This window comes from Mya arenaria, chromosome 13 (genome assembly GCF_026914265.1).
Source record: "Mya arenaria isolate MELC-2E11 chromosome 13, ASM2691426v1".
NCBI lineage: Eukaryota > Metazoa > Mollusca > Bivalvia > Myida > Myidae > Mya > Mya arenaria.
Window position 1 is genome coordinate 49812547 of NC_069134.1, and position 27682 is coordinate 49840228.

Genomic DNA, 27682 nt, shown 5'->3' on the forward strand with positions numbered 1-27682 from the left:
ATGGTTAGCGCTCACGAGTTTAAATCTAGCCCGGCCTTTAGATACGCAGGCGGCACTTGTGTCATAAACATATATTATTTTCTTATAATGTCTGACTCTAAAATCGCACAAATGAAAAGAGAAATAAGCCAATTGAATTATAAGGCTCCGTTAGTAGCATAAACACTAATCTATTCATTTTTTTTTAATAAATGCTCTTTTCATGGATAAGGAATAAACTATAAAATACTAGCCTGATCAAAAATATGAATTATGCCACTAAACGTTTATCTTGTTATGAGATATAAACATGTATGTACACTTTGAAACCGAAACTAAAAAGCGTTACGAAAAAGGGGAATTTATGAATGAGCTGTGCTTGGTTATTTTTAATTTCGGTATTCATTTGAAGAAAATGCTATAAAATCATTCCAAGAATCATGCGAGCTCTTTCATAGAAGGTTTTATCTGACATCCAGCTCGTGTACGGGTTTTTAAATATCATTTCACTGTTTATAAATCGCATGTGTTTACATATGTTTTAATTATTTTACTTCCTATGGATTATAGATATCGTGTTTAAATCAAGATTTGTCTGTAATTATGACTGGACTATTCATAGACACTACCGCCGTACGAAATGTCTCAGAGAAGAATTATCATATAAATAATTACATTATATTCCGACAGTGCGCCTAAACGCGTACGCACATTATTCTGCAGATTGGTGAAACAATATAGCTAAGCAGGATTTTATTGAAATGATTGGTAAAGGATGAATCAGTCAAATTTGCCTCAAGACGAGAGTCGGAGGGTGATGCTTGCTGATGGACATGGTGATGACGAACCTCCTCAACCGAATGACAGCAGCTATGGCCAGGTAACGGTTTGCAGAAAGCATTTTATTATTTAGTATTATTAATTGAATTCCTTTATTTAGACTCATCGATTTAGGTCTTAAAATAGTGTTTGTCAAAACGAATTACGTTTTCTTTTCCGATCATGTGAGTAGGATTCCTTCCTTAATTGCACAGTTTAAGCTCAGCTATTCGAAGAATATGAAAGCAATACAACTCACCCCGAGGTCGGAGTCGGCTTTCGTTTACTACTTTGTTCAGGTTGTGCATGAAAGCAAATTTAATATCTCAGCAAAGATGCACAATATGAAATGAATTGGGACTTCCCATCCAATCAGTCTTTTTAAATAGATCAAATAAGATAACTTTAGTTTCCTTATAATTCAAATTATTACCCATTAGTACTTAACTTGGACATTCTGCTTATGTTTTTGCATTTTAGCAAACATATAACCTAATATCACAGCTATTTCTTGACGTATTGAATTGCACTTTAAACCATCCACAATACTTAATTATTAATGAGATTAGATAACTCTATTTTGCATAAAACATATAATGCCCTTTAACTTTTCGACCTAAATTGCTGTAAAGGTTGTGCATTTAAGCATGCAAAGTGAATATATCTCGGCAATTGCTGGATGGATTGCATTGCAACTTTATTCAAAGCCCCCAACCATCCATCGTATTTAACTTATTAAGGCAAAATCTGTAATGCATTATTTTTGAAACTGACTTTCTTAACTGACCATTTTTCCACTTTTAACAAAAGTTTGTAAGTATATTTGCCGTATTGGACAATTTCGCTGTCAAAAAACGTCATTAAGTTTGCTGTAGAGACTCCGTTGCCTGCAGTTTTGAACATCACGTTGATTTCGTATGTATGTATACATATTGAAATAAATAGTTTTTGGAAAACTGACTGAGCAGTAAAGTGCAAATCTTTAAAACTTATGTTTTCAGAAAAAACATGCCAATTTAGAACAAATTTACAAATAAAATCCGAAATAAATTCGCACGGTGTTTTGCGGAAACTCGCCCTACGCTCGGGTCGTGATGATCCTATCTTACACTTTTGACCATGGAAGATACTTATAGTCTATAAGCCTCAAAACAAAGTAAGAGCGGGGTATTCCTACGTGTTTGTAAAACTAATGTTTCGATTGATTTTACCTTCGTATTCAATTGTATCAACATAGGCCATGAACAACTAAATAGGAGGGTGCATTTTAGTGCAATTTGGTTACACATTTCAAGCGTTTTTTGTTGTTTTTAAACAAATGCGTCATGCAAACTTGAAAAAAAAATGAATTTATTTACTTGTTTTAAAATTTCACGTTGAAAGCTTGCACTGCCATTGATGACATTTTGAAATAATGTTTTCCACATTAATTTACTTCCTGCATCATATTAATAAATATATATTTTCGTACATTCATATTCACTTGTTTGATTAATAAGAGCTTCTTTTAATATAGCACACTTAATATTTACATTGAGTAAAACTTTTTTTCGATTTACAAATTAGAGTTGCATAGCGTATAATAAAATATATATATAAAAGTGCCGTTCCAAATGAAATAATATGTATACAAATGTTCAGTTAAAAGGATACAATATGCAATTGTGGCATTTTCTGGTACATCATGAATGTATCTTAATGTATTGTGGATAATTATATTCAAATTTCGAAAATTAAACGAAGCTTTGGTTTTAAAGCTGCACTCTCACAAACTGAACCTTTTGACAACTTTTTTTTGTCTTGGAACGAGGCATTCTTTTTTGCGAAAAACCAAGGAAACAAGAAATATAAGACTGCTGACAAAAATAAGATCGCAGATTTTTATATTAAAGTTCAAAAATTGATGTTAAATGCAGGTTTCTTAAACCGTTAGTAAAGGTAAAATATAATATTAATAAAATATTAATTTTCGAACGGAAATATGAACATCTGCGATCTGATCTTTTGTCAGCAATCTTATATCATTGGTTTGCAGATATTTACGCAATACATTGCTTTCTCCAAGACAAAAATAAAGAAGTTGTAAAACTGGTAAATCTGTGAGAGTGCAGCTTTAAATGTTAATGTAAATTTGCATTGACAGGCGTCGAAACATTGTTCAGTGACAAAAGTGTTTGCTGTCTGTCGGAGTGCCACATACCTAGGGAATTTATATAACACTGTTTATAGCCTCCAAATTATCTAAATAGCTAAGCCATACCTTACAGTCAGAGAATATTTATAACTGTAAAAACAAACTTACCGACAGAAAAAATGGCCATATCATAAATGGTTAACTAATCGTTTAAGCACATAACACTGTGGGAGTCGTGTAACTTCATTATTTGAAGCGCACTACTGTTTCTGAGTACTTCCCTATCCTTCATTTCTTTTCACCACATGCCTATACGGACTGTGTGTAAGTGACTCTTGAATATGAAATACTGCTCTCTGTTAGGAAAACACTTGCCATTACTGATACTGAATGAATGTTGTCAGGGGCGGATCTTGGGAGTTGGGCCTTAGGTGGGTGCGGAGTTGGGGGGGGGGGGGTAGTAACTTAGGTGGCGCAACTCTTTTGACATTGCGCCTTATCCCTTTAACTCCAGACATTTATATATGTGGTTTAAATGTGGTTAATATTGACTAATACTTAGCAATATTAGAAGCGAATGTGTATATTGTACTGCTTTCTTCCGACATTAAAACAAACAAACGTTGATAAGTCCGTCCAAACGGTTTGAATAAACATAAACAAGATGTTTATCTCGGTTGAAATCTTGATGTATCCTGATATCAAATTTTCTCAGAACGATCAATATTCTACAACGTATTTAAAACTGATAATGTGATATGAAGGAAATAGAAAATAAATCCCCCACACGTTTACAATCTTGTTATCAGTAGTAAATATTTTCCATAAATGCATTTTTAGTAAGTATGTAAAGGTTTATTACTCAAAATTTGCGTTTGTCATATATGCGTATGTATTTAATACCTGTGTACTATAACTCGTGTAACCTAGGTGTATTTAATACGAGTGTCACTATAACTCATGTAACCTAGGTGTATTTAATACGAGTGTCACTATAACTCATGTAACCTAGGTGTATTTAATACGAGTGTCACTATAACTCATGTAACCTAGGTGTATTTAATACGAGTGTCACTATAACTCATGTAACCTAGGTGTATTTAATACGAGTTTCACTATAACGTATGTAACCTAGGTGTATTTAATACGAGTGTCACTATAACTCATGTAACCTAGGTGTATTTAATACGAGTGTCAATATAACCCATGTAACCTAGGTGTATTTAATACAAGTGTCAATATAACCCATGTAACCTAGGTGTATTTAATACGAGTGTCACTATAACTCAAGTAACCTAGGTGCATTTAATACGAGTGTCACTATAACTCATGTAACCTAGGTGTATTTAATACGAGTGTCACTATAACTCATGTAACCTAGGTGTATCTAATACGAGTGTCACTATAACTCGTGTAACCTAGGTGTATTTAATACGAGTGTCACTATAACTCAAGTAACCTAGGTGTATTTAATACGAGTGTCACTATAACTCATGTAACCTAGGTGTATCTAATACGAGTGTCACTATAACTCGTGTAACCTAGGTGTATTTAATACGAGTGTCACTATAACTCAAGTAACCTAGGTGCATTTAATACGAGTGTCACTTTAACTCAAGTAACCTAGGTGTATTTAATACGAGTGTCACTATAACTCATGTAACCTAGGTGTATTTAATACGAGTGTCACTTTAACTCGTGTAACCTATGTGTATTTAATACGAGTGTCACTATAACTCATGTAACCTATGTATATTTAATACGAGTGTCACTTTAACTCGTGTAACCTAGGTGTATTTAATACGAGTGTCACTATAACTCATGTAACCTATGTGTATTTAATACGAGTGTCACTTTAACTCATCTAACCTATGTGTATTTAATACGAGTGTCACTTTAACTCATGTAACCTATGTGTATTTAATACGAGTGTCACTCTAACTCATGTAAACTAGGTGTATCTAATACTAGTGTCACTATAACTCAAGTAACCTAAGTGTATTTAATACGAGTGTCACTATAACTCAAGTAACCTAGGTGTATTTAATACGAGTGTCACTATAACTCATGTAACCTAGGTGTATCTAATACGAGTGTCACTATAACTCGTGTAACCTAGGTGTATTTAATACGAGTGTCACTATAACTCAAGTAACCTAGGTGCATTTAATACGAGTGTCACTTTAACTCAAGTAACCTAGGTGTATTTAATACGAGTGTCACTATAACTCATGTAACCTAGGTGTATTTAATACGAGTGTCACTTTAACTCGTGTAACCTATGTGTATTTAATACGAGTGTCACTATAACTCATGTAACCTATGTATATTTAATACGAGTGTCACTTTAACTCGTGTAACCTAGGTGTATTTAATACGAGTGTCACTATAACTCATGTAACCTATGTGTATTTAATACGAGTGTCACTATAACTCATGTAACCTATGTATATTTAATACGAGTGTCACTTTAACTCGTGTAACCTAGGTGTATTTAATACGAGTGTCACTATAACTCATGTAACCTATGTGTATTTAATACGAGTGTCACTATAACTCATGTAACCTATGTATATTTAATACGAGTGTCACTTTAACTCATGTAACCTATGTGTATTTAATACGAGTGTCACTCTAACTCATGTAAACTAGGTGTATCTAATACGAGTTTCACTATAACCCATGTAAACTAGGTGTATCTAATACGAGTGTCACTTTAACTCATGTAACCTAAGTGTATTTAATACGAGTGTCACTATAACTCATGTAACCTAGGTGTATTTAATACGAGTGTCACTTTAACTCATGTAACCTAAGTGTATTTAATACGAGTGTCACTATAACCCATGTAAACTAGGTGTATCTAATACGAGTGTCACTTTAACTCATGTAACCTAAGTGTATTTAATACGAGTGTCACTTTAACCCATGTAAACTAGGTGTATCTAATACGAGTGTCACTTTAACTCATGTAACCTAAGTGTATTTAATACGAGTGTCACTTTAACTCATGTAACCTAAGTGTATTTAATACGAGTGTCACTTTAACTCATGTAAACTAGGTGTATCTAATACGAGTGTCACTTTAACTCAAGTAACCTAAGTGTATTTTATACGAGTGTCACTTTAACTCATGTAACCTAGGTGTATCTAATACGAGTGTCACTTTAACTCATGTAACCTAAGTGTATTTAATACGAGTGTCACTATAACTCATGTAAACTAGGTGTATTTAATACGAGTGTCACTATAACTCATGTAACCTAAGTGTATTTAATACGAGTGTCACTATAACTCATGTAACCTAGGTGTATTTAATACGAGTGTCACTATAACTCATGTAAACTAGGTGTATTTAATACGAGTGTCACTATAACTCATGTAAACTAGGTGTATTTAATACGAGTGTCACTATAACTCATGTAACCTAAGTGTATTTAATACGAGTGTCACTTTAACTCATGTAACCTAAGTGTATTTAATACGAGTGTCACTATAACTCATGTAAACTAGGTGTATTTAATACGAGTGTCACTATAACTCATGTAACCTAAGTGTATTTAATACGAGTGTCACTATAACTCATGTAACCTAGGTGTATTTAATACGAGTGTCACTATAACTCATGTAAACTAGGTGTATCTAATACGAGTGTCACTATAACCCATGTAACCTAAGTGTATTTTATACGAGTGTCACTATAACTCATGTAACCTAAGTGTATTTAATACGAGTGTCACTTTAACCCATGTAACCTAGGTGTATTTAATACGAGTGTCACTATAACTCATGTAAACTAGGTGTATCTAATACGAGTTTCACTATAACTCAAGTAACCTAGGTGTATTTAATACGAGTGTCACTTTAACTCATGTAACCTAGGTGTATTTAATACGAGTGTCACTTTAACTCATGTAACCTATGTGTATTTAATACGAGTGTCACTTTAACCCATGTAAACTAGGTGTATCTAATACGAGTGTCACTTTAACTCATGTAACCTAGGTGTATTTAATACGAGTGTCACTTTAACTCATGTAACCTAGGTGTATTTAATACGAGTGTCACTATAACTCGTGTAACCTATGTGTCTTTAATACGAGTGTCACTTTAACTCATGTAAACTAGGTGTATCTAATACGAGTTTCACTATAACTCAAGTAACCTAAGTGTATTTTATACGAGTGTCACTATAACTCATGTAACCTAGGTGTATTTAATACGAGTGTCACTATAACTCATGTAACCTAGGTGTATTTAATACGAGTGTCACTTTAACTCATGTAACCTAGGTGTATTTAATACGAGTGTCACTATAACTCATGTAACCTAGGTGTATTTAATACGAGTGTCACTTTAACTCATGTAAGCTAGGTGTATCTAATACGAGTGTCACTTTAACTCATGTAACCTATGTGTCTTTAATATGAGTGTCACTTTAACTCATGTAACCTATGTGTATTTAATACGAGTGTCACTTTAACTCATGTAACCTAGGTGTATTTAATACGAGTGTCACTTTAACTCATGTAACCTATGTGTTTTTAATACGAGTGTCACTTTAACTCATGTAACCTAGGTGTATTTAATACGAGTGTCACTTTAACTCATGTAACCTATGTGTATTTAATACGAGTGTCACTTTAACTCATGTAACCTAGGTGTATCTAATACGAGTGTCACTTTAACTCATGTAACCTAGGTGTATCTAATACGAGTGTCACTTTAACTCATGTAACCTATGTGTATTTAATACGAGTGTCACTTTAACTCATGTAACCTATGTGTATTTAATACGAGTGTCACTTTAACTCATGTAACCTAGGTGTATCTAATACGAGTGTCACTTTAACTCATGTAACCTAGGTGTATTTAATACGAGTGTCACTATAACTCATGTAACCTATGTGTATTTAATATGAGTGTCACTTTAACTCATGTAACCTAGGTGTATTTAATACGAGTGTCACTTTAACTCATGTAACCTATGTGTATTTAATATGAGTGTCACTTTAACTCATGTAACCTATGTGTATTTAATATGAGTGTCACTTTAACTCATGTAACCTATGTGTATTTAATATGAGTGTCACTTTAACTCATGTAACCTAGGTGTATTTAATACGAGTGTCACTTTAACTCATGTAACCTATGTGTTTTTAATACGAGTGTCACTTTAACTCATGTAACCTAGGTGTATTTAATACGAGTGTCACTTTAACTCATGTAACCTAGGTGTATTTAATACGAGTGTCACTTTAACTCATGTAACCTAGGTGTATTTAATACGAGTGTCACTATAACTCATGTAACCTATGTGTATTTAATATGAGTGTCACTTTAACTCATGTAACCTATGTGTATTTAATACGAGTGTCACTATAACTCATGTAACCTATGTATATTTAATACGAGTGTCACTTTAACTCGTGTAACCTAGGTGTATTTAATACGAGTGTCACTATAACTCATGTAACCTATGTGTATTTAATACGAGTGTCACTTTAACTCATCTAACCTATGTGTATTTAATACGAGTGTCACTCTAACTCATGTAAACTAGGTGTATCTAATACGAGTTTCACTATAACTCAAGTAACCTAAGTGTATTTTATACGAGTGTCACTATAACTCATGTAACCTAGGTGTATTTAATACGAGTGTCACTATAACCCATGTAAACTAGGTGTATCTAATACGAGTGTCACTTTAACTCATGTAACCTAGGTGTATCTAATACGAGTGTCACTATTACTCGTGTAAACTTGGTGTTTTTAATACGAGTGTCACTATAACTCGTGTAAACTAGGTGTATTTAATACGAGTGTCACTTTAACTCATGTAACCTAGGTGTATCTAATACGAGTGTCACTATAACTCATGTAACCTAGGTGTATTTAATACGAGTGTCACTATTACTCATGTAAACTTGGTGTTTTTAATACGAGTGTCACTATAACTCGTGTAAACTAGGTGTATTTAATACGAGTGTCACTATAACTCATGTAACCTAGGTGTATTTAATACGAGTGTCACTTTAACTCGTGTAACCTAGGTGTATTTAATATGAGTGTCACTATAACTCATGTAACCTAGGTGTATTTAATATGAGTGTCACTATAACTCGTGTAAACTAGGTGTATTTAATACGAGTGTCACTTTAACTCATGTAAACTAGGTGCATTTAATACGAGTGTCACTTTAACTCGTGTAACCTAGGTGTATTTAATACGAGTGTCACTTTAACTCATGTAACCTAGGTGTATTTAATACGAGTGTCACTATAACTCATGTAACCTAGGTGTATTTAATACGAGTGTCACTATAACTCATGTAACCTAGGTGTATTTAATACGAGTGTCACTCTAACTCATGTAAACTAGGTGTATCTAATACGAGTTTCACTTCATGTAACCTAGGTGTATTTAATACGAGTGTCACTTTAACTCATGTAACCTAGGTGTATTTAATACGAGTGTCACTTTAACTCATGTAACCTAGGTGTATTTAATACGAGTGTCACTTTAACTCATGTAACCTAGGTGTATTTAATACGAGTGTCACTATAACTCATGTAACCTAGGTCTAGGATAAATTCTCGCATTCTGTTGACCAGCTGTATTTGTAAATGCACGTGAGTTATACCTACAAAAAATAAAATATATGACGGTTAAATAATCAAACTGAAAGTTGGATAGTTTTATCGGCGGTCTTTTGCGCAGTTGCAATGATTATTGATAACCATAACTCGCGAACTTAACACATCTGCTGTGAAACACATGCATTTGTAAAATCAAGGTTGAGACTTACATCCTTGTTCAAAAGCCTGTAAGTTTATATTTATTTTTTATGTCAATATCGGAGAAAAGAGTAATACAATACGCTCAAAATGCAACATTTCGAACTAGATATTGTTAAAACAACTGCCAACATTTTAAATCTATTTAAACTTTTGGTTTTGAGAGGGGGCGCTTGTCAGATGGTAACGCTTCCTCTGACGTCAGTTCCTGGACCCGTCCCTGAGAAAACAAAACGTAAAGAGCACCACTAAGGGACCACACATGCATCGACACAGCACTTTCTTGTCAATGAACTGACCGCGAGTCTTGCCCATCCTTTAAAAAAATACCATTCTTACACGTAAATGTTTTTTAAGATACAATGCAATATCAAAATTACAACTGTAGTTAAGACTAGAGAAATGAAACCATATCCAATATTCAGAGCTGTGGGACCACTCTAGATGTCATTCAACGCAGGTTTCGCAACATTTTGGGTACAAAATTACTCCTTTGGCGACGGATGGTGGTAAAACTCCCCCTTTGGCTACAAAATTCTGTTGAAGTCACACTTGGGGATGTGACGGGGTCAAGCCATAATGCAGCCATTATAGGGCGCGGGCAGACCTTTATTAACTCAACAACAACAACAACACATGCATCGACACAGCTTTATCATTAACTGAAGGGATTACCGCGTTGGAATGGTCAGTAGAACTCGACAGTCAAACACTAGCTCATTGGGGGCTTAACTGGTTTATATACGCATAACCCCACACCGTCCCACCACGTTTCCATATTCTACCCTCTATATACTGGTTCAAAATATTTTATCGTCTTTTGGTATGGAGCCTTTATGCCTAAATAGAGAAAACCCTACTTAGATAGAATGACAAGTACATGTTTTTATTTATTATAAATTTACATTGTTGTAAAATTTACGAAAAAGTTCAGTTTAAACTTCATTTATTTTACAACGATTGTGAAGAAAGTTATTTAACGTATGCTAAGTCGCTCTCGTTTGCACGATGTTGATTGGTCTCGTGTTGTGGGGGAAATCAGTACCCGAAAAAATACTTGTTCGGCTTTGTGACCACTAACCAAACTCATATGCAACCAAGTCGGGAATCGAACCTTTAAAAAACCCTTTTACAAGTGATATAAGTCATCCTAAATTTGGACATAGATCTAACAGTTCATCAGAGGAAAGGCAACTGTATCCAAAATTAATAGTGTCAGCATTTTTTTAAAGAAGACAATTTCTTAACTGATAGTTTAATGGAAAGGGCATTTTCCAAAAAAAAAAGATCATAAATCTATCAGGTTGTCCGGTTAGCGCATTGGTTAGCTCACTCGCTTCTCACCAAGGCGACCGGGGGTAGATTCCCGGCCGGGGCGCATGTGAGTTTGGTTAGTAGTCAATAAGCCGGACGAGTGGGGGTTTTCCGAGTACTCCGGTGTCCCCCACAACACAAGACCGCACTCACGCGCAACATCGTGCCAACGAGAGTGACTTAGTATAAGATATCATAGCTTACTTCACAATCGTTGTAAAATATAATGTTAAAATAAATATATCTGATTTACATCAGGATTAGACTAATGAGAACGATTTGAAAAGGGATTATTATATTAGTTAATACAGATACATATCAGGTCACAAATAAGTAAGAACACATAAACTATATATATTACTACTCAGAGTTAAGATAACAAAACACATTGTGTCTATTCGATTTTGCAGCGTTATTGATTATAGGTGCACTTATTATTAAGTACGTGTTTCTTTAAATATAAAAAAGGAAATCCTGAGATCATGGGATCCTTATATACGCTTTGTGATTTATGTTGATTTTCTGGCATTCAGTATGGGATTTACGTTGAGTTTCTGACATTCACTTTGGGGTGATACGTTGAGATCTTGATATTTACTTTCGGTATATAAATACTTTGTGTAAGGTAAACACATCTGGATGTTTTTGCATTCTGGCACAGAAAATGAGTATGTGTTCAAGGAACCGAGCTCATTCTGAGCAAATAGCTTCAAACTTATTTTCGAGTACTGTAAGTTAACTTGCTTTTACTAGTATACTTCTATAAATTTACGGGAAACACGAACGAACGCAGTTGGGTTTTTTATTCAAATTTAGCTGCGTATCGTTGTCATTGTAAATATTGCTGGTGATCTTTTATGTGATTTCCAGTTAATGCAATACCCTGATGCAAAAACTTGAAACAAAACTCACGAAATCGGAAATGATAAAAATGATACTACGTACTACCACTACCACTACCAGTACTACTACTACTACTACTAGTACTACTACTACCACTACCACTACCACTACTACTACTACTACTACTACTTAAAAAATAATCACAATACTACTACTAATAATAATAGTAACAATACTAATAATAATTGTAACAATAATAATCATAATTGTTAGGATTACAATGAGATAGCTTGTTTGACGATGGTTGAATAGATTTATTTAGATCCTTTCGGTCAATTTCATTCTTATAAAACATTGATACTGTTAGTGCGTCTGTTTTAACTGATAATACTATTGTAAACAAGTAAAAAACATTATCTGCTGAGAAGGCGATAGAGGTTCTGGTTTCATTATGGGTCACGTATGTCAACAAGAACGGTGTTATATAGCTTCGGTATTTTAATAAAAATTGAGCGATTTAAAGCATTGAATATAGGCGTTTACAATCTACCCTTCTGCCAAGTATTGAATGACAAAATTGCTATCATTTAACAGCTGGTCTGCGCTATTTTAAAGATCTTAGATATTTTGGATTGACAATAATATTATTGACAGCTCATAACAGGTTCAGCTGCGAATGTCAACGCTGCATGGTGACTTCAAAAGCGATGTTGAGCCCAGTCTGACTTTTCTAGTGTTCTTATCGGTGCAAAGTTGCGATGTGAACGGTGCTTGATTTGCAAACAGTGGTATAAGACTAAAACTAGTTTATGCTTCCCGGTGCTACGCGAGGTATAAAGCAGTGACCTAAATTATAAATACTTAATGCAAAGTCCTGCATGTGCATGTGGAGCTGATATTGAAGTCGTGGAACAATTTCTCTTCCAGTTCAAAATATATTTAATAGAAATGTAAAGGGAAACCCGTGCCTTCCATCCGCTTAAAATCGACAAATTACTGTGTGGCTTCGACAACCTTACTGATGAACAAATTGAGATCATTTTTATACGAGTTCAAAAATATATAAAGAATACTAAACAATGTTTAATTAACTTTAATCGCATTTAATGGTGTCCTGTTCTACTAAAGCGTTGAACTTGACGCTCGACCTTGACTTTTGCAGTTTAGAATACAACCTATAGTTTCAGCCAATGCAATTACAGCATTTAGTACTAGGCTTAAAGATCCGCCTACTGCCACTCATCTGATACACATCTCTTGAGTCATTGACAATGTGTCAGCCAATTAGGTTGTATTCTAAGTCAGTAAGATTACTTGAAGTTACATCTTAATGATAAAGAAGGGCTACGCTTACTCTGTCCATTCTTAATCATTAAGGTATTAATTCATATCGTCTAACTATTACATTGTCATTTTACAATATCAAGAAGGATCCAAATGGGCGGATTATCACTGGCCAAGTTGACTCTCATTTTTTTTTTAATTACAGTGTGATATTTCACTTAAATGATCATAACAAAATTAAAAAAAAAGTTCAGATATTAGCTTATCAATTAATATTGATTTAATTAATAGCTACGTGGCCACAATATCCCAATTTTCCTCGACGCCGCTTAAAGTAATGTCATGCCTGTTATACATTGTCCGTCAGACTCCCTTGTGTAATCAAAATTATGTTTTGCAGAGCAACAGGCGATCAACCGTTCGACGCTGGATTCCTAAAATATTGGTAAGAAATTTGTCTTACTTGTGTAATCAATAATCAAAATATAGATTTTTAATAAACAAATATGAATTTAGTTAGTGGTCGCAAAACCAGACAAGTGGGTTTCCTTCGGATACTACTGTTCGCCAACAACACAATACCTCACTCTCGCGCATCCTGACTCTCTTGTAACATCGTGCCAACGAGAGTGATCGATATAATGTTGCAATAACTTGTTTAACATTCGTTGTGAAATAAGAGTCTAAACTTGGAATAAACAAACTGAAGAATAAAACAAGACGTTAGTGCACTAATATAAGAATTATATAAGGATATTTATGTGACACCGTTTGTTTATTAATAAAACAGTTTTTTTTTCTTTAGTTCGGCACATTATGACATGCAGTATTTCAGATTTGTAAAAATCAATTTGCAGTAATTTATTTCAGAATGCAATAGTTTCATTCGCGCTATTTTATTTCAGATTGCTACATCAGAATGCAACAGTTTTACTTGCGGTTATTCATTTCAGATCGGTACCGTTTTACTTGCGTTAGGTTTCGTTATCGGATATTGCATCAATCATCAAATAAAACTCGAAGAAAACAGTAACCCTCTCCAGCTAATATCTAAAGAACAGGGTGCGATATTTCTCCGAGATCAAAGTATGTTGGCTTCTTTTACTTTCTAGTTGAACATATCTGTATCATCGAATAATAATGTTTAAATCATGTACATACGATATTTGAAAGCTATGTCAAGCGTATAATGCTTAACTTGTTGGAAATTAATTGTTCATTATATTCTAGTATTTACACATTCATTGCTTTACTGGCTGGCAAGTGATCATTGCTTTACTGGTCGCCAAACGTGTATTGTTTTACTGGTTGGAAATTGTTCAGTATTTAAAATGTTTTAGCGAGCATTGCATTTGACTATATTTGTTTAAATCAATTTAATGATGTTTATCATTTATATTCATTTAAAAACCATTTAGTTCTTCAAACGGTCGTTGATTACCTCCTTGCATTTTTCAGATAGCCCTGATCTCCTTGTGAACCCTAAGCAACCCTGTAATGATAGCCATTACTGCGAGAAATGTAGAGCGACTGTAATTTCTTCTGAACATCGGCCTAAACCTGAAGGCAAGAGCTCTATTTTGGTGGCATATAACTTACGTAAGATAACCTGTTAACGTTCGCGAATTGTTTCGTGTAATCCTCTTAATTTTCGCGATATTTATCTAGCTATCTATAAATGCATTCCAGATTCAGCCGCTAACACGTTAATTAGTAGAGGTTTGCGAATGCCAATGAGTAAGTAACATACTAACTGGTTAACTAGATAAGATTCGTTTTACCAGTTACCTTTTAAAACATTCTACATTCAGGTACTAACAGGTTATCTAGTTATGGTTTGCGAATTCCACTTAGTAAGTAAAATACTAAGTGGATAACTATACAAGATTCGTGTAACCAGTTACCTATTAAAACATTCTACATTCAGGCGCTAACAAGTTATCTGTTAAGGTTTGCGAATGCCACTGAGTAAGTAACATACTAACTGGTTATCAAGATAAGATTCGTGTTATCACATAGCTATAAATTCACATTTGGCTTCTAAGCAGTAACTGATTATCTAATTATTGATTGCGAGTTCTAACTTGATAAGATTCGTGGATATGGTCAGCAGATCAAAGGTCAATAATGCATTCAACTATTTTCGGACAGTAGTTTCCGCATAATCAGTGAATTATTTTTTAACAGAGGACCATGCCTCTCCATCATACTGATACCATCGGCCCGTATTGACATACGACATTGTTGTGAACGGCAGCCGTTCAACGATCACAATCAAAAAGTTCCGTTAAACTTGGTTTGTCAAGGCGTAGTCATTACCAATTTATTTTTAGCTCACCTGTCACGTAGTGACAAGGTGAGCTTTTGTGATCACTCTTCGTCCGTCGTCCGTCCGTCCGTCCGTCCGTCCGTCCGTCCGTCCGTCCGTTCACAATTGCTTGTGAACACAATAGAGGTCACAATTTTGACCTAATCTTTATGAAACTTGGTCAGACTGATCATCTCTATAAAATCTAGGTCAAGTTCGATATTGGGTCATCTGGGGTCAAAAACTAGGTCACTAGGTCAATTAGTAGAAAAACCTTGTGAACACAATAGAGGTCACAATTTTAGCCTAATCTCAATGCAACTTGGTCAGAATGGTCATCTCTATAAAATCTAGGTCAAGTTCGATATTGGGTCATCCGCGGTCAATAATTAGGTCACTAGGTCAATTAGTAGAAAAACCTTGTGAACACAATAGAGGTCACAATTTTAGCCTAATCTCAATGCAACTTGGTCAGAATGATCATCTCTATAAAATGTAGGTCAAGTTCGATATTGGGTCATCCGTGGTCAACAACTAGGTCACTAGGTCAATTAGTACAAAAACCTTGTGAACACAATAGAGGTCACAATTTTAGCCTAATCTCAATGCAACTTGGTCAGAATAATCATCTCTATAAAATCTAGGTCAAGTTCGATATTGGGTCATCCGCAGTTAATAACTAGGTCACTAGGTCAATTATTAGAAAAATCTTGTAAACACAACAGAGGTCACAATTTTGACCTAATCTTTATGAAACTTGGTCAGACTGATCATCTCTATGAAATCTAGGTCAAGTTCGATATTGGGTCATCTAGGGTCAAAAACTAGGTCAGTAGGTCAATTAGTAGAAATACCTTGTGAACACATTAGAGGTCACAATTTTAGCCTAATCTCAATGCAACTTGGTCAGAATGATCATCTCTATAAAATCTAGGTCAAGTTCGATATTGGGTCATCCGCGGTCAATAACTAGGTCACTAGGTCAATTAGTAGAAAAACCTTGTGAACACAATAGAGGTCACAATTTTAGCCTAATCTCAATGCAAATTGGTCAGAATGATCATCGCTGTAAAATGTAGGTCAAGTTTGATATTGGGTCATTCACGGTCAATAACTAGGTCACTAGGTCAATTAGTACAAAAACCTTGTGAACACAATAGAGGTCACAATTTTAGCCTAATCTCAATGCAACTTGGTCAGAATGATCATCTCTATAAAATGTAGGTCAAGTTCGATATTGGGTCATCCGCGGTCAATAACTAGGTCACTAGGTCAATTAGTACAAAAACCTTGTGAACACAATAGAGGTCACAATTTTAGGCTAATCTTAATGCAACTTGGTCAGAATGATCATCTCTATAAAATCTGGGTCAAGTTTGATATTGGGTCATACGCAGTCAATAACTAGGTCACTAGGTCAATTATTAGAAAAACCTTGTGAACAAAATAGAGGTCACAATTTTAGCCTAATCTTAATGAAACTTGGTCAGAATGATCATCTTAACATAAGCTAGGTCAAGTTACATATTGGGTCAACCCAGGTCAAAAACTAGGTCACTTGGTCAATTAGTAGAAAAACCTTGTGAACACAATAGAGGTCACAATTTTAGCCTAATCTCAATGCAACTTGGTCAGAATGATCATCTCTATAAAATTTAGGTCAAGTTCGATATTGGGTCATCCGCGGTCAACAACTAGGTCACTAGGTCAATTAGTACAAAAACCTTGTGAACACAATAGAGGTCACAATTTTAGCCTAATCTCAATGCAAGTTGGTCAGAATAATCATCTCTATAAAATCTAGGTCAAGTTCGATATTGGGTCATCCGCAGTCAATAACTAGGTCACTAGGTCAATTATTAGAAAAACCTTGTGAACACAACAGAGGTCACAATTTTGACCTAATCTTTATGAAACTTTGTCAGACTGATCATCTCTATGAAATCTAGGTCAAGTTCGATATTGGGTCATCCGCGGTCAATAACTAGGTCACTAGGTCAATTAGTAGAAAAACCTTGTGAACACAATAGAGGTCACAATTTTAGCCTAATCTCAATGCAACTTGGTCAGAATGATCATCGCTATAAAATCTAGGTCAAGTTTGATATTGGGTCATTCACGGTCAATAACTAGGTCACTAGGTCAATTAGTACAAAAACCTTGTGAACACAATAGAGGTCACAATTTTAGCCTAATCTCAATGCAACTTGGTCAGAATGATCATCTCTATAAAATCTAGGTCAAGTTCGATATTGGGTCATCTGCGGTCAATAACTAGGTCACTAGGTCAATTAGTACAAAAACCTTGTGAACACAATAGAGGTCACAATTTTAGGCTAATCTTAATGCAACTTGGTCAGAATGATCATCTCTATAAAATCTGGGTCAAGTTCGATATTGGGTCATACGCAGTCAATAACTAGGTCACTAGGTCAATTATTAGAAAAACCTTGTGAACAAAATAGAGGTCACAATTTTAGCCTTATCTTAATGAAACTTGGTCAGAATGATCATCTTAACATAAGCTAGGTCAAGTTCCATATTGGGTCAACCCAGGTCAAAAACTAGGTCACTAGGTCAATTAGTAGAAAAACCTTGTGAACACAATAGACGTCACAATTTTAGCCTAATGTTAATGCAACTTGGTCAGAATGATCATCTCTATAAAATCTGGGTCATGTTCGATATTGGGTCATCCGCAGTCAATAACTAGGTCACTAGGTCAGATATTAGAAAAACCTTATGAACACAATAGAGGTCACAATTGTAGCCTAATCTTTATGAAACTTGGTCAGACTGATTATCTTTATAAAATCTAGGTCAAGTTCCACATTGGGTCATCCGCGGTCAATAACTAGGTCACTAGGTCAGATAGTAAAAAAACCTTGTGAACACAATAGAGGTCACAATTTTAGCCTAATCTTAATGAAACTTGGTCAGAATGATAATCTTAACATAGGCTAGGTCAAGTTCCATATTGGGTCAACCCAGGTCAAAAACTAGGTCACTAGGTAAATTAGTAGAAAAACCTTGTGAACACAATAGAGGTCACAATTTTAGGCTTATCTCAATTCAACTTGGTCAGAATGATCATCTCTAGAACAATATAGGTCAAGTTCGATATTGGGTCATTCGCGGTCAATAACTAGGTCACTAGGTCAATTAGTAGAAAAACCTTGTGAACACAACAGAGGTCACAACTTAAGCCTAATCTAAATGTAACTTGGTCAGAATGATCATCTCTATAAAATCTAGGTCAAGTTTGATATTGGGTCATTTACCGTCAATAACTAGGTCAATAGGTCAATTAGTAGAAAAACCTTGTGAACACAATAGAGGTCACAATTTTAGCCTAATGTTAATGCAACTTGGTCAGAATGATCATCTCTATAAAATCTGGGTCATGTTCGATATTGGGTCATCCGCAGTCAATAACTAGGTCACTAGGTCAGATATTAGAAAAACCTTATGAACACAATAGAGGTCACAATTTTAGCCTAATCTTTATGAAACTTGGTCAGACTGATTATCTTTATAAAATCTAGGTCAAGTTCCACATTGGGTCATCCGCGGTCAATAACTAGGTCACTAGGTCAGATAGTAAAAAAACCTTGTGAACACAATAGAGGTCACAATTTTAGCCTAATCTTAATGAAACTTGGTCAGAATGATCATCTTAACATAAGCTAGGTCAAGTTCCATATTGGGTCAACCCAGGTCAAAAACTAGGTCACTAGGTAAATTAGTAGAAAAACCTTGTGAACACAATAGAGGTCACAATTTTAGGCTTATCTCAATTCAACTTGGTCAGAATGATCATCTCTAGAACAATATAGGTCAAGTTCGATATTGGGTCATTCGCGGTCAATAACTAGGTCACTAGGTCAATTAGTAGAAAAACCTTGTGAACACAACAGAGGTCACAACTTAAGCCTAATCTTAATGTTACTTGGTCAGAATGATCATCTCTATAAAATCTAGGTCAAGTTCGATATTGGGTCAATTACCGTCAATAACTAGGTCACTAGGTCAATTAGTAGAAAAACCTTGTGAACACAATAGAGGTCACAATTTTAGCCTAATGTTAATGCAACTTGGTCAGAATGATCATCTCTATAAAATCTGGGTCATGTTCGATATTGGGTCATCCGCGGTCAATAACTAGGTCACTAGGTCAGATATTAGAAAAACCTTATGAACACAATAGAGGTCACAATTTTAGCCTAATCTTAATGCAACTTGGTCAGAATGATCATTTCTATAACATCTAGGTCAAGTTCGACATTGGTCCATCCGCGGTCAATAACTACGTCACTAGGTCAATTAGTAAAAAAACCTTGTGAACACAATAGAGATCACAATTTTAGCCTAATCTTAATGAAACTTGGACAGAATGATCATCTTAACATATGCTAGGTCAGGTTCGATATCTCCTTAACCCCTTGGCCAATCATGATGAAACTTGGCAGGGATGTTCCTTGCATGAAGCTCTACCAAAGTTGTTCAAAGACATGGATTCCATGCGAAACTCTGGTTGCCATGGTAACCGATAAGAAAAACTTAAAAAAAATTCTCCTCCAAAACCACAAGGCCTAGAGCTTTGATATTTGATATGTAGCATCACCTAATGGACCTCTACCAAGATTGTTCAAATTATGCCCCTGGGGTCAAAAATGACCCCGCCCCGGGTCACGTGGTGTACATAGACTTAGATATGGAAAACTTAACAAATCTTCTCCAAAACTAGAAGTCCTAGGGCTTTGATATTTGGCATGTATAATTACTTTATGGACATCTACCAAGATTGTTCTAATTATGCCTCTGGAGTGATAAGAGGCCCTGCCCGGGGGTCGCAAGTTTTACATAGGCTTATTTAGTGAAAACTTAAAATCTTGTCTAAAACCACAAGGCCTAGGCATTTGATATATGGTATGTAGCTTTACCTTGTGGTTCTCTACCGAGATTATTCAAATTATGCCCCTGAAGTGATAAGAGGCCCCACCTAGGGGGTCACAAGTTTTACATAGGCTTATATAAGGAAAGTGTTTAAAAATCTTCTTGTCTGAAAATGCAAGGCCTACGCATTCAATATTTGGTATGTATCATAACCAAGTGGTCCTCTACCAAGATTGTTCAATTTATGCCCCTGGGGAGAAGAGGCCCTATCCTGGGGGGAGTCACAAGTTTTGCATAGGCTTATATAGAACAAAAAACTTCTTGTCTAAACCAACAAGACATTGGCATTTTATATGTGGCATAACCTAGTGGCCCGCTACCAAGATTGTTCAATTTGTGCACCTGTGGTGAAAAGAGGCCTCACCCTCGGTGTCACAAGTTTTACATAGGCTTATATAGGAAAAAACTTTAAAATTTTCTTGTCTGAAGCCACAAGGACTAGGTCTTAAATATTTGGTTTGAAGCATTGCCTACTGATAGGGTCATGTGGGGTAAAAAACTAGGTCAGTGGGACAAATAAAAGAGTGGCCTCTAGGGGCCATACTTTTCATTGGATCTTTATGATAATAGGTCAGAATGTTCACTTTATTTAGCAAAGCTACAGGTGAGCGATACAGGGCCATCATGGCCCTCTTGTTACTTAAAGTCTTCACGAGGTCTAGCTTTTGTTTGACATAACAGTGCTGAGGGATGGTGTTCTATCCTTTTAATGTTGAATTTGAAAATGAACGTTTGTTGTTGTTCTTTACATCAATGTTTATTCTTTCGTGTTTTTTTTTCAGGACGAACATGCGCAAAAAGTGATTTCATCAAAGAGCCCGGTCAGTATCTTCTCTTTTTTAAAAAGTTTTTTTTTTCACTTGGCGTTCAATAGCCAAGGCGAAGAAAACACGGTTTGATAGTGACAATTTAAACAAGTTAATCGAAAAAGTATGCTTTGTTGAATATGCTGACAATATAAATGAGGGTTGATTTGCTGATAATATAACTGGGGTTTGTTTAGGTTGACAATATTACTAGAGTGTTTTTAAGGTTGACAATATTACTCGAGTTTGTTTAGGTTGACAATATTACTAGAGTGTTTTTAAGGTTGACACTATTACTCGAGTTTGTTAAGATTGACACTATTACTCGAGTTTGTTAAGGTTGACAATATTACTCGAGTTTGTTTAGGTTGACAATATTAATGGGGGCTCGTTTAGGTTGACACTATCACTGGGGGCAATTATCTACGACATGCTCTGTTGTTCATGCCTTAAACACCACTCACCTTTCTCTTCTTTAAACAGATTGTTTCCCATGCAATGGAAGTTGTATTTCATCGGATGAACTGAGAAAGCTCGTGGGTGACCATATTAAATGTAATGACACCACTGTGGAAGTTACATGTAAGTGATAATCAAATGAGCTTATATGTACATGCACGAAGCATGAAGTTCAAACTCTGCAATGATCCCATTTAGTGGCAAACAATCAAATATGGAGAGATGGTTGCGCCTGTGAAGCATGGCATCACTTTGTACGGCGTCGTTGTCGTCAGCGTCACATGTTCGTTTCTGATTAATAACCTTTAATGACTTGTTGTAGAGTCTTAACACTTGGTATGCACATTAGGCATAGTGCGTAGATGATCCCTATTGTTGATAGGGCAATATTTCAAAATTTAAGATTATGATGACTTTTACCTGAACCCTTTTGGACGCTCCCTACAGACGTCACACCCGATTCACAGAATTCTGGGACGTATGCTTGTCTTGTTCGTATTTGTTAAATGGTTATGTCGGTTAAAAGCTATACACAGCTTATGTTTCAAATGTTATATGGAATCCGACAATAAACCAATATTGCCTTCATACATCCAGAGGCTGGTTTTATAGATAAATATGAAGAACGATTGCTGTTTTTCAATAGCAGTATATTCCATTTAAAATGAAGAGTTTATGGCAATACATTATTTTTATGTTGTATATGATTTATTTCTTTTGAATGCATTAGACTATAATGAAGTCGAAAATTAATGATTGTAAATACATATGTATAGGCTGTCACCTGGTTCAAATGGCCCCTGATAAATACTGCGGGAAGAACGGTGATCTCATTTGCAAAAACAACACAGAACCGCCTTTTTGCAACTGCAAATGCAACTGGACAGGAGAGATGTGTGACAAAATGGATGTCCAAAAGGTGATACATTAATAAGTTATTCTCCCACTTTATACGACCAAAACCCGAAGAACTTTAATGACCTTTTTTGCATACTGTTCGTTATTTTAGATTTTACTGTGTGGCTCGAACTTCTGCTGTTTTCATAGGATGACTTCACGACTGATAGGAATGGCAGCCACGATGATTTGTTATATAATTTTATCTTGACATTGCCAACCCCTTAGTAATTGTAATTTGAATCCCCATATTCATAATGTAATATGAATTTTGGATGACCACTTTGTGAGTCGAATAATTTCAGTTTAAGGTCGTTCGTAAAATGTCTAGTATTATGTGTAGAATTCGTAAGCAGGATGAGTCGCTGTATTGCAAGAAATTATTTCGTGGACCTCTTGCAAAGTAGCATTCCGAAAAGCGGCATTACGCGAGTAGTAAGTGAGGAAGTCCTACTTTTGGTTATCGATGAACATTTTTTTTATCTAAAAAAGATTTTGCAATCCACAGGTAATGTGCAATTGTTTCACTCTTGGGAAACCCATTGCCTATGCGGACAGTATGAAGTCTTGCAACGATGCTGGACGACCTGCAAACTGGACTGAGTGCATTTTAGACGGAAAACGAGAAGATACGGCAATGAACTGTATCTGCGCTCCTTTAAATACAACAGATATAAGATGTTAGTATATTTCATAGAAATAAAATGCAAGCAAGAAACTATTGTTGGTACGAATTCTTAACATTTTTCCGTCATCAGCAATAAAACGAAAATCCTATCCATGCAGAAGACCAAGAATGAACAAGAGGCCCAGTAGTGATAGGTTTGTAGTTATCAAGGATAAACCAGTTTTAAAACCTTTTAAAAGTTCCGAGTGTAAGAAATCGAATTGTTCATTTAATAAAACATAAAAGTAAACACGAAAAATAGAGATTTTTTTTTCGAAACTTGGTCAGCAACATGCGCAATCGGGACGCTTGGGATAACATTTAATTGTCACCATTTAAAATGCTTATGGAAATGTATCCATATGCAACAAGTAATCTCTTTCTCTATTCATGAGCTTTCAACAAATAAACTGGCTGAGACCAAGAATGTTCCTATACCTCTATTTGGTCTAACCCCTTTGATTGTATTTCAGTTCATCTTGATGAAAAGAAAGATCTACAGAATTGCAGTTTTTCACAGTCTTAAAAAGGTATTAAAGAACTTGACGTATATATTAAGCGCTTATAAACTATTTGATAAGTCTTTATTTATATTCTGATAACGACAAAAATGTACTGTTATGATTTTATTGTTGGTGCATTCCAAAAGATGAACTAGTTATTCTGTATTTATTCTTTATACCTATCATCTTTAAAACGTTAAAAAAATGTTTAACATTTACACGGATATCATTAAGACAATATTGAGGATAACTTGATTACCAATAGTAACTTATTGTTTCTTTTTGTTGCCGGATATATTGTGTTATAAAACATTCCTGATGATGTGAAACAGCGAAATAATTCCATTTTATTTGTGATATTAAATCGGATACTAAATGATTGCAGATAATCAGGATATTGCTGCTTGTTTCATTTTTTTCTGGATAAAAAAGATCTTTGCCCATTATATGTTTAAATAATAAGCTATCATTGGCTGAACATATTGTTGTATAATATTTTGTTCTATTACGTGAACATTATCCGGTTATTAGGCAAAGGTTGAAAACAGTCTTTTTTGAAATATGAAAAAAATTATATGACATGAAGTAAATTCTTAATTATTAAACGGGTAGATGATACAATTGCAAGAGAAAAAAATTGTCAAAAAACTTAAATAAAATTGACATCGTTGTGTACAACACATTGAATCTTACTTACTGATGTATCACATGGCTTACGACACATGCATCTTTCGCAGTTTCGGGGCATGTTTCCAATTTGAAATTAATTATGGTTTCTACCACGTAAATCCCAATAAGTCTAAAAATAGCGTCGGTATATGTATTATGTATATACCGACGCTATTTTGACAATTTCATTTTCTTGCAATAATCTTTACTCATAAACAGATATGAATTAAACTGGGAAATCAGAATGTACTTTTTTAAACGGAGAAACACAGATGCGACAGCAACATGATTGTTTCGTTCATTATTTTAACCACGTTAAGTAATGTATTATCGGCCTCCTACATTAGCTCGCATTGACAATACTGGGCTTGTTTTGAGGCTGTTCTTTGCTGGTTTTTAAACCAGCTGCTGTCTATCACCTTTAAGATTTGGCGGAGTTGTTGCAGCGAACGAGCCCTTTTAAATTATTAAGATATTAATTCAGGTGATCTAACTGACTTAGAATACAACCTCATTTCCTGACACATTGTAAATACTTATTCCTAAAGATTTTACATCCTGTCATCTAACTATTTACTAAATTCGAAAATAAGTTTCACCATTAAAAAGCCACCTGCTACATTTTTTATAACTAGAAATAATGCTAGTTAACATTAATGTGTTTATACGGGCAGCATGGATGATTTTGTGATTTTTCGTTTGTTGGTTAAGTTATGTTATATTGTTGTTGTTAAAATTGTTGTATGCATTTTTTTTGTGGACCAATGAATTTAATATTACATGTATTCAATTTCCCGCCTTTTTTATACTCCACTGAACTCTTAGTCCTTATCATTTTTGATAGCTGCCTTCTCAAAGATTGCCAGGTCTCAAATCTCAATCGTTTGGGAAAATGCCGAAATTTCCATTAGTTAGTAAAGCTTTAAGCCATAAAACATCAATTCTTGTATCACTGATTTCAAGACATTAATACGCAAAATTGGGTTTTTTAAAGATAAAAAACCTGTCAAACGGTCAACCTGTCAGAGTGCAGCTTTAACTCAAGAACGAATTGACTTAAGTACTTAAATTATCTATATAGCTAAGTAACTGTAGTTGACAATCATTTGTAGTTATTGGAACCTACGTTTCGCCGGTCCAGTTGTTGTTGTATTTCTTCGGAAAGAAAGTCACATCCATATATTAAACATATACATAAAGCTTATACATCTTGTAAATTGTCAAACTAATTTATTTCATGTTTGTCTCAGAGTTCATGTACAGTCGTTGCAAAAACAATGCTTATGTATGATCCAACCTTTTTTTTAAGTTCACTTACGTAATCGTTTAACGACAGAATTTATTATAACAAATGATGTAGGAAATTGAACTGAAATCAAAATACAGTCGAACCCCGTTGGCTCGAACTCAATGGGACCGGCGAAAATACTTCGAGCCTCAGAAAAATCGAGCCATCGATGACTTCGAGCCAAACGATTTCGAGCCAACGGGGGTCGACTGTAATTACTTTGTTTGGTTTTATCTGCCTTTACTTCTTTATGTACTCGTAGAAGAGGCTTGTTATGTCACTCTTGGTATATCTGGTTCATCGTTTCAATGCAATATACATACGAACACGATCGACAGACAGCCCACATCCACCGAACCGGAAATTTTATACTATCATAAAATAACCATGCATTATGCTGACTGTTAAAATGACGCGCTTATTCAAAATCAATACATACGCATGCATAACAAACATAACTATTGACTGATTTGCCTTTAACTACTTACTAACGAATGCATTTATGGAAAATATTAATTACTGATAACAAGATTGTAACCGTGTATAATAGCAGAAAGCGCAAAAATATTAAATGATTGGTGAATGCTAAAAGATATACTGTGTTCTACTATAATCCCATTAGGTAAAATTACCGTCTTTTATGCTCATTTTTTTTCAAATCAAACTCGGTACCCTCCACAAGAACCATTGTTTTCGACATTTATTCCTCATTTTTGGAGTGCATTTTTAAAATTATTTTTGTAATTAAATAAAAGATATGCATCAAAATGAGTTCAATTAAATTTCAGGTATTCGTAAGGTTGTATCCAAGTTTGCATTTTATATTTCACTTCTTTATTTTAACGAGTGATGTTTTTTGTTGTACCATTCGGAACACGGCCATTTTCCGGCGGTTTACAATGTTATAAATCTTTATATTTAACTACGCTGCAAGTATTGATCGCGTTGTGATTTCAGTTTAGCAGGTAAACATAATGACTTCACTCTAGAGAATCTAAATTATTTATACAAATAAATAATTTTACGAGCTACTTCTACTTATGTACCGCGTAAATCCGGGGTTGTTTTCGATGGCAAATGGCCGAGGAGTTCCGAATGCTTATGTGAATGCTATTTCTGTGTAAACATGCTAGTTCTGTGTTACAGCTTTTTTCCGAAAAACGTGTTTTGAAACACACCAGTGTCCAATTTCTCGAAACTTAAGTCCCTTATATAAATAACATGAATAAGCTAAGCTCGCCTTTTTGTTTTTCAATAATTTGCGTAATATTAACTTCTTTAAGAACTTTTCTACTTTAGATAGGAATTAAAGTTATGATTATCACAATAAACCATTTTCCTTTCATAAAAGCTTAATTTAAGTATGTATTTTAGCTAATTGAAATAAGCTACTTATGCCTGTTAAGTTTAAGAAGTTTCGAGAAATGGTGGGCGATTTGAATGTGAGCACTTTATACTTAAGTGACATATTCCTTTTGAAATACATTGCGTTTATTTTCTAGTCTTTTAAACGTGCTTATGGTGAACTTTGACCTAGGTGCATATTGCTCATGTCCCGAGATTAATGAGTAGCTGTTAAGTGACACAGAAGAATAATTGCAACAATATTTAGCCCTAATAACTGTGAGTCGAATTATATGTGATATGTTTCATTTATGCAGTGGTTGATTTTAACTTCAGTATTGACCATAAGTGGTCGGACACGTGCTGGATATTCAGGAAATTTCATCAGTGACCGAAAGGTGTCCGTTACAATGTAATTTTGATCGGATTAAAAACGTAGCTATGTATGTATACTAGTGTGTGTTTTTTATGTGTTTAATGAAATGGCTTTGTGCACTTGTACAATGTATAAATTTCTGGTTGTGTACACCAATAGTTCATATGTTGTTGTTTTTTATACTGTTTTATTTTCTACTGTTAACATATTGTAAATATATATAAAAAATGCAAATGA

The 27682-nt window shown here is 34.7% G+C and overlaps 1 protein-coding gene across 3 annotated transcripts; it reads left to right on the forward strand.

Annotated features, from left to right (window-relative positions):
* Window positions 1-361: 361 nt before the first annotated feature.
* On the forward strand, window positions 362-27682 carry LOC128213549 (uncharacterized). 3 transcript variants are annotated; one of them, XM_052919368.1, is made up of 10 exons: window positions 362-859; window positions 13573-13617; window positions 14126-14258; window positions 14631-14738; window positions 14862-14909; window positions 21219-21257; window positions 21726-21824; window positions 22478-22620; window positions 23107-23278; window positions 23739-27682. In XM_052919368.1, exons 1-10 carry the CDS (start codon window positions 755-757, stop codon window positions 23789-23791), a joined length of 945 nt encoding a protein of 314 aa, XP_052775328.1. In that variant the 5' UTR covers window positions 362-754; the 3' UTR covers window positions 23792-27682. The 3 variants fall into 3 exon arrangements, with proteins under 3 accessions (XP_052775328.1, XP_052775329.1, XP_052775330.1); XM_052919369.1 differs by lacking the exon at window positions 14862-14909 and having other exon boundaries at window positions 364-859; window positions 14631-14771; XM_052919370.1 differs by lacking the exon at window positions 14862-14909 and having other exon boundaries at window positions 367-859.